The sequence below is a fragment of the Heliconius melpomene genome, chromosome 7, assembly GCF_056956725.1.
Source record: "Heliconius melpomene rosina isolate 202511_hmr_F chromosome 7, ASM5695672v1, whole genome shotgun sequence".
Classification (NCBI taxonomy): Eukaryota; Metazoa; Arthropoda; class Insecta; order Lepidoptera; family Nymphalidae; genus Heliconius; species Heliconius melpomene.
The window spans coordinates 8,004,665-8,016,705 of record NC_140395.1 but is presented as its reverse complement, the minus strand read 5'-3'; the positions used below and the strand labels follow the sequence as shown (position 1 = coordinate 8,016,705).

Genomic DNA, 12,041 nt, shown 5'->3' with positions numbered 1-12,041 from the left:
AATGTACAATATATAGTGTTTTATTAAACGTAATAAAATTAATAGTTTGTCAATTTTTTTTGAAATTTATTTTCAATAAAAATAAACTTTTTATCTCATAAGAAGTGTATTATTAGTACATAAAAATAATTATTTCTTTAAGATAAATATCTTCCTAAATAAGTATATTTGCATTGACATTAAATAAAAAAAAAACTATCATTTTTCTTTATATAGAACTATAAAATCCAATTTAAAAAATAGGATAAATATGAATTTCTTAAATAAGTTATTTTAAAACATTCTTCCATTTTTTAAAGAAAATAGTTTCCTACGGTACGGTACTATTTATTTTCGTTATTAGCGCCATCTATCTTAAAGAACCAATATTAAAAGTAACCAAAATAAAGTATAGATAGCAGCACAATTACCAAACTGCGAAAAACTCGATATTTTCTACTTTGCTTAGAAACTTGTTGATAAAAATATTTAATATTTCATCTCCTGGAGTGGCAATCGAACCCACAACCTGTTGCATGTACAGTCACACACTTGTGTCCCAGCCCCACGAGTGGCCTGTGAATTTTATAATTAGGCTAATAATTTATGAATTGTGAGCTAAACTAAAAATGGAAACAGATAAACAATTTGACGGTATTATACTGTGTTATCGGCATCTTCTAGTCATATTCTGTTCCACTAGATGGTGCTAGCAGTCCTCATACATGTAAATATTTACTTTTGTATCAAAACTCGATTTTGACATTTGACAAAATGAAATGTCATAAATGTCAAGTGAAATAAGCACAACAAAATTCAAAACAGTTCATTTGTAAACTTGTGATGTGAGACGCTTTTTGCTTCAAAAGGTAAGTAAATATGAATCATAAGATTATTTTTCTATTTGAATACAAACGCATAGTACTAAAATTACTCACTAGCTACAATGGAAAAGTAATTATTATTAGTATATATAATTGTATTATTATTTGCCAGTAATATTTGCCTAGTAATATTTCGAGTTTATTAAAGCTTTTACTTTGCAAAAATATATTATATGTTATTTACAATTTTATTCTCAATTATTAATTATATATTTTTAATTTTTATTAAGGTGTTCTACCAGAACGTTTACGAAATTGCAAATAATTAAGATGAAGTGGCTTATTATTTTATCAATATTGAAATACCTTTCTGCTGAACCAACACCAATAGTTCTTTGGCATGGAATGGGTAAGATATGTGAAATCACTACAAGTATTTATACAATACAAGTATAATATTTATAAGAAATTATAACAACTAATTTAATTACTGTACTATAAATATTTGTAGGTGACACATGCTGTATGGCATACAGCTTAGGTTTCTTTAAGACATATCTTGAGGATCAAATACCAGGAGTCTATGTTTTGTCTCTTCGAATTGGTGATTCAACTGTAGAGGACTTTGAAAATGGATACTTTATGTCACCAAACAAACAAGTTGACTATGTATGTAATAAGATAAGCAATGATCCAAAACTTAGGAATGGGTTTAATGCCATTGGATTTTCTCAAGGAAGTCAATTTCTGTAAGTAGCTGTTTGTATTAGGAGCTTATTTTTTGGATAAAAGGGTAGGTAGAATGAAGTCAGTGTTAAGACACTGTTGCCACACACCACCTGATTTTCTAGGCACTGTATGTTGATTGGTAGAACTCTATATATCGGTTTGCCTTCTTATTAGAGAAAACCAAGTGATTATTCTCTACTATTTTAAGTAATTAAAAACTATAATAAAAAAAATTGTGAAATAATCTGTGAAAAGCGGGACATTTCATTTATGGGCTAAAAATTGGGACATCCTGTCAAAATTAGAGCAAACATACAATGGTGTATAGTAATCAGCATTGCCAAAACTAGAACTGTTAATGCTGATTACTATACACCATTAAATAATTATCAATTTAAGTTATACTTTTATTTTTCGGCAGGCGAGCTGTAGTACAGCGATGTGGTCACATGTTTGGGCCGATAAAGAATTTAATAACATTGGGTGGACAACATCAGGGGGTCTACGGTCTTCCCCACTGTTTTGCATTACAGCATGAAACCTGTGACTATGTAAGGAAGGTACTAAATTATGCAGCATACTACAGGTACTGTAAACATTTTTTTTTAGATTCAAGTTGTTTTCCGCATATACAGGATACAAAGAAGCTAGTGTTAAGTCACTTCTTTCCCCTTTTTCTGCTGAATTACATGCACTCACATGCTCCGCTCTTTGTCTTGCTGCCAGAGCGAGGAAATTAAATATTAAATAATTTCGGCGAGTGAAATCGAACCCACAACCGTCGCATTTATAGCTACACATTGTGCCACTGTACCACGACGGTCTATTATTACATTTGATAAGAGGAGGATATTTAAAAGTAACACTTGTAACTTTTTTTGCATACTCTAATTAAGGATATTGAATTTTATCAATAAAATCGAAACATATTTATTTTAAACAATATAATTAAAGTAAATTGCTTAGGTTTTTAATAAAATAATCTTACCTCTTATGCGTGATTGTAGATCCGTCCCTGATCTATCAAATATATTGCATTCCAATTGTACCAGATGTAGGTACATATGTATCGTTTTAGAGTTAACCAATAGTGTATTATAATATATTGAGCATCGTGGCACAACATATTTGTCGTGGTTAGTCTTAATGAGACAAACCTTGGCCGAAATTGTCTAGGAGGCAACTGGTCAATACATGTGAAGTAGTTTTTGCAGCTTTAAGTTATTGTAAGAAATATTTCTTATTTACATAAGAATATTATTAGAATTTACATTACGCATTTATTAATAATTGCGCACATTAATTATTATTTAAATGTGGAATAATAGGTAAATAATAACAGCTGCATGTTGGACGTCCGTTAATCTATATGTAATGCGAGCAACATCCGCAGATCGAGATTAACGGTAATTTCTTAGATACACATAGAAAATACATAAAAAATTAGAACATAAATGAAAATATAAGTTGGGTAAAAACTAATAACAAAAAAAAATTACTCGTTTACTATTTGTATTTTGTATTGTACCTATTGGTTTTTTTTAATCAAAATTTTACTTAGTTTCAGTTACTATCAATACATTACTCTGTTAATTTTGTAGTATTAAACACGTGAACTAATTTAATAATTGATGAAATGTTTCAATCGTTCAAATTATCTTAGAAAAAAATAAACATAGAAAATGCTCGGTTTCTCTAGTAGTAAGTCGCGGAACTACTTAATACTGTCTTATTTGTGCTCATATCCATGAAAAAAAAATAAAGTAATAAGCGTTAAGATGTACAGATAGAAAAGACTGGATGAGGTAATTCCTACTTATTACGTTCTGAAATCGTAGACTTTGTATTGTGTAATAGGAAATAATAAAAGTAAGAAAAACGTTAACTAACTTTATTATATTCTATTGTGACAAGAAGGTATAAAAATGATGAATACTATCAATAAATTACAATAACGAGTTAGTCATTAAAACTACTACTACTATAGTTATTATATAGTTTTTAAATATACTACAATTTTATACCTCATGTATTTCGTCTTTAGTAGATAGAGAAAATAATGTTAAAAACTTATCTCTACATTTTTTTACTTTTATTGTTTACTATATTAAATTCTTTATGAATAAAAATGTTAATTAATTTGTTAAATTATTACAATTTACAACAAAAAAAATCGACTTCCACCGTATTTCTTTCATCCAAACTTTCATCAAACTACCCATGAAGTGTATCCTTTCCAATAAAAAAAGAATCAGGCGTGATATTGAGATTATTATAAAATATTCCTTAAAATGAAATACAAAAAAAACTACTTTAGTATTTTCCCGTGGTGTTTGATTACCTTTCCTTTAATACGTGCAGAAAGAGGGTCCGGCGAAATCACCATCCATACCTATAGTTTCAATTGGCATAAAGATTTTCAAACTATTTTTTTTCAATTTAGTACCTCTGTAATGTCCAGATTGTTCTTTGTGTTTTAAGACATCATCAATTTTGAATCACTACTGCTTTGTTCTTTGACTTTTTTCGTAAAAAATATGAATTAATATGTTATTTATTTAAAAATTCAAATAATTATTTGCAGAAGAGGAAAGAATATGACATACCCACTGTTTTGTTGCGAAAAATCCTAAATATCTATACAATTATCCGACGATTCAAAAGTGCTCGTAAATTATGGATATGCTATTTCGCGACTTCATAATGTTTTTCTTTTTTTCTAAGAAACTATCACCGTTGCTGTCGTATTTTTTGTCGCGGTCGTACGATTTTAATCATATTTTTTCATACGTACTGAGACGTTAATAGCCTTAATAATTAATGCAAATATGTACGCAAAATATTACTTTAGAGTCATTCACTCTTACATGTCGATGTACCTTTTATATGTTTTTAAAAAAATATTGGTTCATTTAATAACTTTTTTAACTGTTATTTATCTTTATTATGCAAAAAATAAATTGTGTTGATAAAAACCCAAATATTTTTTATAAAATACCCATTCGTAATCTATAATATGTAAATACTAGTGTAGAAATAGAAAAAAAATACGTAGTGTCAAGTCTCTCGGTGACATTTTGTAAAATTTTGTACGATCCGCAAATTTGTAAAAAAAATAATATTCAAAAATTAAATACCAAAGCTATCTGCGTGTATAACAAAATAAATATGCTACATTGCATGATTTAAAAAAAATACTTTGTGGTATTTGATTATTATTCAAGGAAAAAGCATAATTTACCGCATCCTTGCTTTATTTAAACATGAGGAGTATGTGCATTGTGGTACATATATCTGTATATTATGTTAAGTGTACGTCGCACACACGAGTAGGTATCCATTTGGCTAACTGTCAAAGGTTATCGGTAATGTTTACATTGTTATTCTTGTTTGTTCCTCACAAGTGTTGCCTTGCTTATATTAGAGTACACTATTTTCATGTCTTGTCATATTTGTAGCATCAAGATTGGTGGTATCACCGAATTTTGGTTTTATAAGTGTTTATTTAAATCCATGCTCTATTGATATACCTGTTCATATATTTGCTTTTGATATATTCTTATATTTTGCATTTAAAAATATTTAATTTGTTCTATCCATACTGTAGTGACTAAGTAATTGTTTAATTTTTTTTGCATGTTTTTGACCTAAGTATACATATTTCAGTTCAACGTCTTAATTAAACTTTGATTTTTTCGTCTGTTCCTTGCTGTTATAATTCACTCATATTCCAATGAATTAATTTGTATAATATAAGTAGGGATTTTGATTAAATTATGTTATTTTAATTCATTCGCATTAAGAATACCCTCTATTTCCAACGATAGTCTCTCGAATCATGGTCAATACGACGCTTAACCTAGTTTTAGTAATATAATTTTAATTGACTTAGTCTGCGATACTATAGTCAGCATAATATATGGTCAATTTTGAGCAATCTATACAAATCTTTTAAGCAAAATGTTGATATAACAATATAAAGTATTATTTATTTCAGTTGGGTTCAGAAATCATTAGTTCAAGCAACATACTGGCATGATCCTCTAGACGAGATAATGTATAGGAAAAATAGCGATTTTCTCGCCGAGATAAACAATGAGAGAAAGATAAACCAAACGTACATTGACAATTTAAACAAATTGGAGCATTTTATTATGGTCAAATTTGAAAACGACAGTATGGTACAACCGAGGGAGACTGAATGGTTTGGATTTTATGCTCCCGGCCAAGCTAAGAAGTCGATTTCCTTACAGGAAACTGCATTGTATAAGAAGGTAAGCTTTTTGTTGCACGTTGTCATAATTCTTCCTAAAAAATATTATTATGGAATCCTGTGTTTATATTAATAATTATGATGTAGGTGCGATTTCTGTACTTATAATTAATATATCTATAATACGGTTTATCATTCATATAAATAATTATAAGTTATATTTCTATAGCCGTACTAAGGTTCGTATTTATAAATTGCTCTCAAGCCTGAGAACGATCTTGACATGCCGTTTTTATTGATAAGTTATATATATATGAATGAAAACAGAATCTCAAGATGGATTTCTGACTTGAGAGCGTTTTATAAATACGGGCCTAACAGAGGTAATTAGATTTTAATGTTATATTTAATCGGTGGATAATGTTTTAATTTTACACCAGTTTAAAATTTTAAGCTAACAACTTACATGTTAAGTCACGTTATTGAATACGGTTCTTAGTAGTTTTGCTTGTGATAATAACTAGAAACATATTCTCTGTGTGCTTTAACACTTTAAAGTTTGTCTCTACATATGGCCTAAGAATACATATATACAAACAACAACATACAGAAAAACTATGTAAAGATGAAATCATCCTTGTTTTTCAAGTGAAATAATGAAGTCATGGTATTGAGTCTGCTGAATCTCTTTTCTAAATACTAATATTAATTTAGATTATCATTTTAAAACGAATAAACTACTTAATTAAATACATGTTTAGAAATATCGGTCTTCTAAGGTATTAATGGCAACACAATTCCAATTCGATTTTCTTTGAAATAGTGTGGGACTCACATAAAATAAAATTTTGGTGCAATTTTTCACCAAAAACGCTTTACCATAAATTTGATTAAAGGTGATTGCGGCACGATTTTTCTAGGCAACCCTGGTGTAATCTATTCTACTATCACTTATCATTCTTAAAAATAAGTTTAATAAAAAAATAGATACCTGCAGATTTATGCATGCATGCACCTATTAATTTAAAACTAGAGACACAAACGTAGCTTCGTTCACTTAACTTATTTTCAAATTATAACCAAATAATAAATTTTATATTTTTTAAATATACATATATATTTTTAAAAAAATCCTTTGTCCTTTCTAATATATTTAGAAATATGTGTACAAAGTTTCATGATAATCGGTTAATTAGTTTTGACGTGAAAGCAAAATAAAAATTTACATTCCCATTTATAAATAAATGGCTTGATGGTATATTGATATATACCTATTTAAAAATACCTATTAATAATTATTAAATGTGGAGTTTAATTGCTTGGTAGTATAAACTGATAATAAAGCATGATAATGTAATATCAACATTAATACATATTTAGTAGTATCCGTTCCAATGTTCTAACTACGTAGGAATTGCATAGTGGGCGATTATTGATCCGACTGGTTCAATTATTGTAATATTAAATAGATAAATCAGCTTCACATTGTATCCCGCACACAGCAGGATATGCAGAGGGAACCTAGTGTTAAAACACTCCGTTCCCCACTTTCTGCCGAGTTTTGGAGGCATTGCGTGTTGGGTGGCAGAACTCGACGTCGCGCTTTACATCGACACCAGAGCGAAGAAATGGAAATATAAACGTAAATAAATATTTCACTTCCTCTAGTGGTGATCGAACTCACAACCGTCTTTTTGCAGTCACACCCTTGTGCCGCTGCGCCACGACGACGGCCTTTATTGTAATATTAAATACTATAAATCTGTACAATTTAACTAATAACAAGATGGGTGGGTTCAAGATTTGTTTCAAATATTTTATTGTAGTGTTTTAAAATTCAGATTAATATAATACAAGTCAATATAAATACAATAAAATAAAACTTTGACATTATTTCAACCACAAATTATAAAATATATAATCTTAATATTATGTTCACAGGATCGCCTTGGGCTAAAGAAAATGGATAAAGCTGGTAAATTAGTGTTCTTCTCACAACCGGGAGACCATTTACGATTTACTGAAGGGTGGTTCACTGAAAACATAATAAAACCTTATCTTCTTTAATTAAGAGTGAAACTCATTATGGATTCTCATTAACGAATAAGTGTTCTTTTATAGAAATGCTATGTATTTTCTGCAAATGTCGATGAAATTAGCATTAAAAACAGTGATTAATTTTAACTATACCGTGTAAAGGATTGATTAAAGATTTTTTTATTATTATTAACATTTGTAGAAAATATGTGATTTACTTTTATCATAACATTACACGAATATGTGAAGTTATACTATAGTGGTTAAGTTATTTTATATTATTATAGGTTATGTATATTTATTTAGATAATAAAGATCTTAATACTCTAAAGTTTTATTATTCTATAAAATTTCCTTTCGTAATATTAGCCTTTCATAACTCTTACTAAATGCATTATAGAGAGAAACGCAGAGTATAAAACATTTCTTTTTTTTTTCTCTAAAAAATGATATTGTTAATACATCATATAAAAGTGACGAACTATCTATTTCGGACTCGGTAATAAAAAAATCTGCTAAAATTGTAATTTTTATTATCGATTTTGGTTATATAATTACATTTCATTAAGTAAACAATCCAATTTCACTAACAAAAACAATTTAATTTAAAAAAAAACAATGTTACAAAATTATTCGATCATGCTCTCCATATCAGCCTTGGATTCCTTGAGGTTGATGTCTTGATCTTTCCCCGCGTTTCCAACATATACGCGCACATACTTGTTATATTCGGAACTGCGTTTAATGAACGGTGCATTTGTGCCTCGCAACTTGTGAAGAGGATATCTCACGAAGCAAGTGAGCATGCACCGTTCAGCTATTTTATAACTACAAAAAAACATTGTTTTTTTTGAGGCCAGTCGCAATGGCATGAGCGTGCCACTAAACGCGACAGGTCGTAGTTTCCATTCGAGGATATGAAATATTTAATTCACACTGGTAACAAGGCAAAGCGCGGCGTTGAATTCCCCCTCTCAACACGCAATGCCTGCGAATTCAGCAGAAAGTAGAGAGCGGTCTTAATAGGAACGTAGTGTCTTAACACTGGGTTCCCAGGTTCCCTCTGCCTACCCTTCTCTGTACAGGAATTTACCACGACAATCAAAAACAAAATTAAAGTAATTATTTATTGTTCTTTCTATTCTTTTTGGGTATACAAGAATTATAAATAAAATAATAAAGTAATTCTCACTCGTAAGGATTAATGCAATCCATGCGTACAACTTTGTATCCTTGATCTCGAGCCAACTCTTGTGATGTCTTAGCCAGCGTAACTCCTAAACCTCGTCGTCTGTATTCCGGTAATACCGCTAACATTTTTATCTATACAATTGGTTTAAGTTTATACAATTGTTAGGTAAATGCAGTTCATTAATTACTACTATTGTGATAGCGCAAGTAAATATTTATAAAATACGTTTCAAACAAGAATATCTAAATATTGGTTGTATTATCTAAATTATCACACTTTATACCGCACACAGCGAGGCAAACTTAGTGTTAAGACACACGTTCATTGCGTGTTGAGCGGCGGAACTCAACGCCGTGCTTTGGCTCGACATCAGAGTAAAGAAATGAAAATATTAAGTATTTAATTTCATCGATTTGGAATTGAACCCACAACTTGTTTTATCATAAAGTTACATTTAAAAATTGCAAAAAAATGTACTTCAAAAATCTTAGGCTGTCTGAAGATGGTCCACAAGTTGGGCGTTTCTTGCAGCTTCGCCATAAAGTAAAGAAAATCCTTAGTATCAGGATCCTATGATATTATTTTCAATTAAAAGAGAAATGTACTTAATAGATAAGATATTTTTAAATTAATCAAATGAAAATAAACATATTACTATTTCTCGAAATATTCATCAAGGGTAGCGTGGCCGAGCGGTCTAAGGCGCTGGTTTAAGGCACCAGTCTCTTCGGAGGCGTGGGTTCGAATCCCACCGCTGCCAAATTGTTTTTTGTTAAATTTATATTGTTTTTGTCTCTATACTTAATTCCTTTACTCATTAGTACCCTGGTACTAATAATTACCTATATGTAATTTTATTATAAGTATGTAGTATGTAGATATTTATACACATACAATTTGTTTACAAATGGATTCCGTCGTGACGTAGTGGGACGCCACGGCTGTGACAGCTATAAGTTCAAATTTTATTGATGAAGCTTGGTTACCAATATAAAATGAAGAAAATGTAGAGCTGACAGATGTCTTTTTGAGATATTTGCAGAAGATACCTAGGTGTAACCTACCTTTTACGAGTACGTATGTTAAATTCAACGGAGAACGGAGTATCCTGTATCTCACGTCTTTATGTCTATTTTGGCAAGAGGGTGAACAAAAATGATGATAATAAGTATACATATTAAAAATGGCTTAGGTACCTGTCTATAAAAGGCATAGTTGCGCAAATTCTGTGGATCTACTGGACTTACAGCGAAATTCAAACATAATCCTGCAACTGTTTCATCTTCGGCTTTTGCAAATAAAGAATTCCCTAAAAATATATTTTATTTATTTACTTATTATATATGAAAAACAGACTTAGAGAATTCAGCTTTCTTTTACTCAACAGAGGAGTGATGAGACGGTAGGGTCTGTAAATCTACTAATAGCCCATTAAGAAAATTATTAGGAGAGACAACGTTTTTTAAGCGTTTTTAAAAAACCATGATTTTATATGTATTATCAGAAGGTTTTTACAATTTCAAAAATTGATTTGTATTATTTACAATATGAAATAATATTTTTGTATTTGTATTCTTTTACACTTTCGAATGATATAAAAATGTACATAACCAAAAAAAAAGATTTAGCAGGTTTATTTTGTTTCTGGAACATAAAAATCTATTATTTAAAGTTTCTTAATTTTAAAAAAAAATAAAAATAGTCAACAACAATAGTTGCTTGAAACAGTAATTTATTACTTAGGTAAATAAAATTTTTACTCATGCCTTTTTATTCGAGAAAGACAAACAAAATATAAAAAATTAAACTGTCTATTGATATACCTATTTTATCTATAAAATATCAATATTTTTTATAACAAACCCTGTTTAAGAAGGCCAAGCAGATATTCGTCTATAGCGCGATCGTCAGAAAAGTTAATACTGCGCGCGCGCACCAGCACGTGCTCGTTGAGATAGTATCGTTTGACCGCATCGATAGCCATCTCGTGGTCGCTACTCGGTATTGGCATTACAGTGAAAGCCTCTTGCTGGAAAGTAAATAGAAATAAGGTGAAATTTAAAAGTAAGTTTCTAGAAACTTCATCTTCCTTTGCATTGTTTATAAATATGTTCTAGTCAAACAAACACAACAACAAATGTATAAATCTTTTATCAACGGGAAGCGTAGAGCAAAGTGTAAAACCTTGGTATAGGTACATTTAGCTCTCCGCTTTTCGGTAATATTATTCATAATATTATGTAGGTACATCTGATTTTTATACTAAAAAATTATAATTTCTATTAAATTTAAATCATATTAATTTCTGCAGCAGGTAATTGTATTAAATGTTGAATTCTCAATTGGCATTTAGGCTAAGACTATTTATATATTTTTTTCATAATTTGTCTCAACTATGTTTTTGGTATGATAAAGATAATACCTTCTTCTGTTGAATTAACTCCTTGATCCCAAATAAGCTGTGGCATTTTTTATGTAATATATAATATGGTAAACGGACGGTTCTAAATATGTTTCTTATTGGAAACACGAGCATACTTTAAATTGATAAATGTGTAAATGTATATATAATATATTAAAATTAGACATTTATTTTGACAACAGAATTACAAAAATATTGCCAGTAAATATTTTTTAGGAAAGCATTTAATAAATATTCTAGTTTAAAAAAATATTTAAGGCTTAATAAGTGCTATTGATTAGAATTTCACATCATGAGTTATGTGTCATTTTAATAGAAACCTCATCAATAAAAATAATAGAACAACACTGATACCAATAACTGTATTAGATGTAATAAAATATCTACTATATTTAGAACTCAATAATTTTACCCCAGGTTTATTGTTATATTTATTTATATATGCGCATCTTTTACATTTTAACTTTGTTAGAAATTACTTTTTTTTAACCTGACCTATGCTATGGGGAGATAGTCTGTCCCATCCCAAAAATTTGCCCCGAAAAAAGAAAAAATAACATTTACACGAACATATCTGTTGAAATCTAAAGTTCAGACCAAGGATAACGTGCACGTTAATTTACCTTTATAAATTTGGTCATAAAA

The 12,041-nt window shown here is 29.4% G+C and overlaps 2 protein-coding genes and 1 non-coding gene across 3 annotated transcripts; 2 read left to right on the top strand and 1 right to left on the bottom strand.

The window, feature by feature from the left end:
* Window positions 1-717: 717 nt before the first annotated feature.
* On the top strand, window positions 718-8,107 carry Ppt1 (Palmitoyl-protein thioesterase 1). Its single transcript, XM_085188764.1, has 6 exons — window positions 718-848; window positions 1,094-1,212; window positions 1,315-1,552; window positions 1,954-2,118; window positions 5,530-5,806; window positions 7,687-8,107. Exons 2-6 carry the CDS (start codon window positions 1,134-1,136, stop codon window positions 7,810-7,812), a joined length of 885 nt encoding a protein of 294 aa, XP_085044890.1. The 5' UTR covers window positions 718-848; window positions 1,094-1,133; the 3' UTR covers window positions 7,813-8,107.
* Window positions 8,108-8,324: 217 nt separating this feature from the next.
* LOC146537598 (uncharacterized) lies at window positions 8,325-11,534 on the bottom strand. The gene is made up of 5 exons (XM_085188763.1): window positions 11,397-11,534; window positions 10,838-11,003; window positions 10,171-10,283; window positions 8,975-9,105; window positions 8,325-8,610 (listed from the first exon to the last, which is right to left on the bottom strand). Exons 1-5 carry the CDS (start codon window positions 11,508-11,510, stop codon window positions 8,412-8,414), a joined length of 723 nt encoding a protein of 240 aa, XP_085044889.1. The 5' UTR covers window positions 11,511-11,534; the 3' UTR covers window positions 8,325-8,411.
* Window positions 9,653-9,734, top strand: TRNAL-AAG (transfer RNA leucine (anticodon AAG)). Its single transcript has one exon. It is a non-coding gene; the product is annotated as a tRNA-Leu (tRNA).
* Window positions 11,535-12,041: the final 507 nt, after the last annotated feature.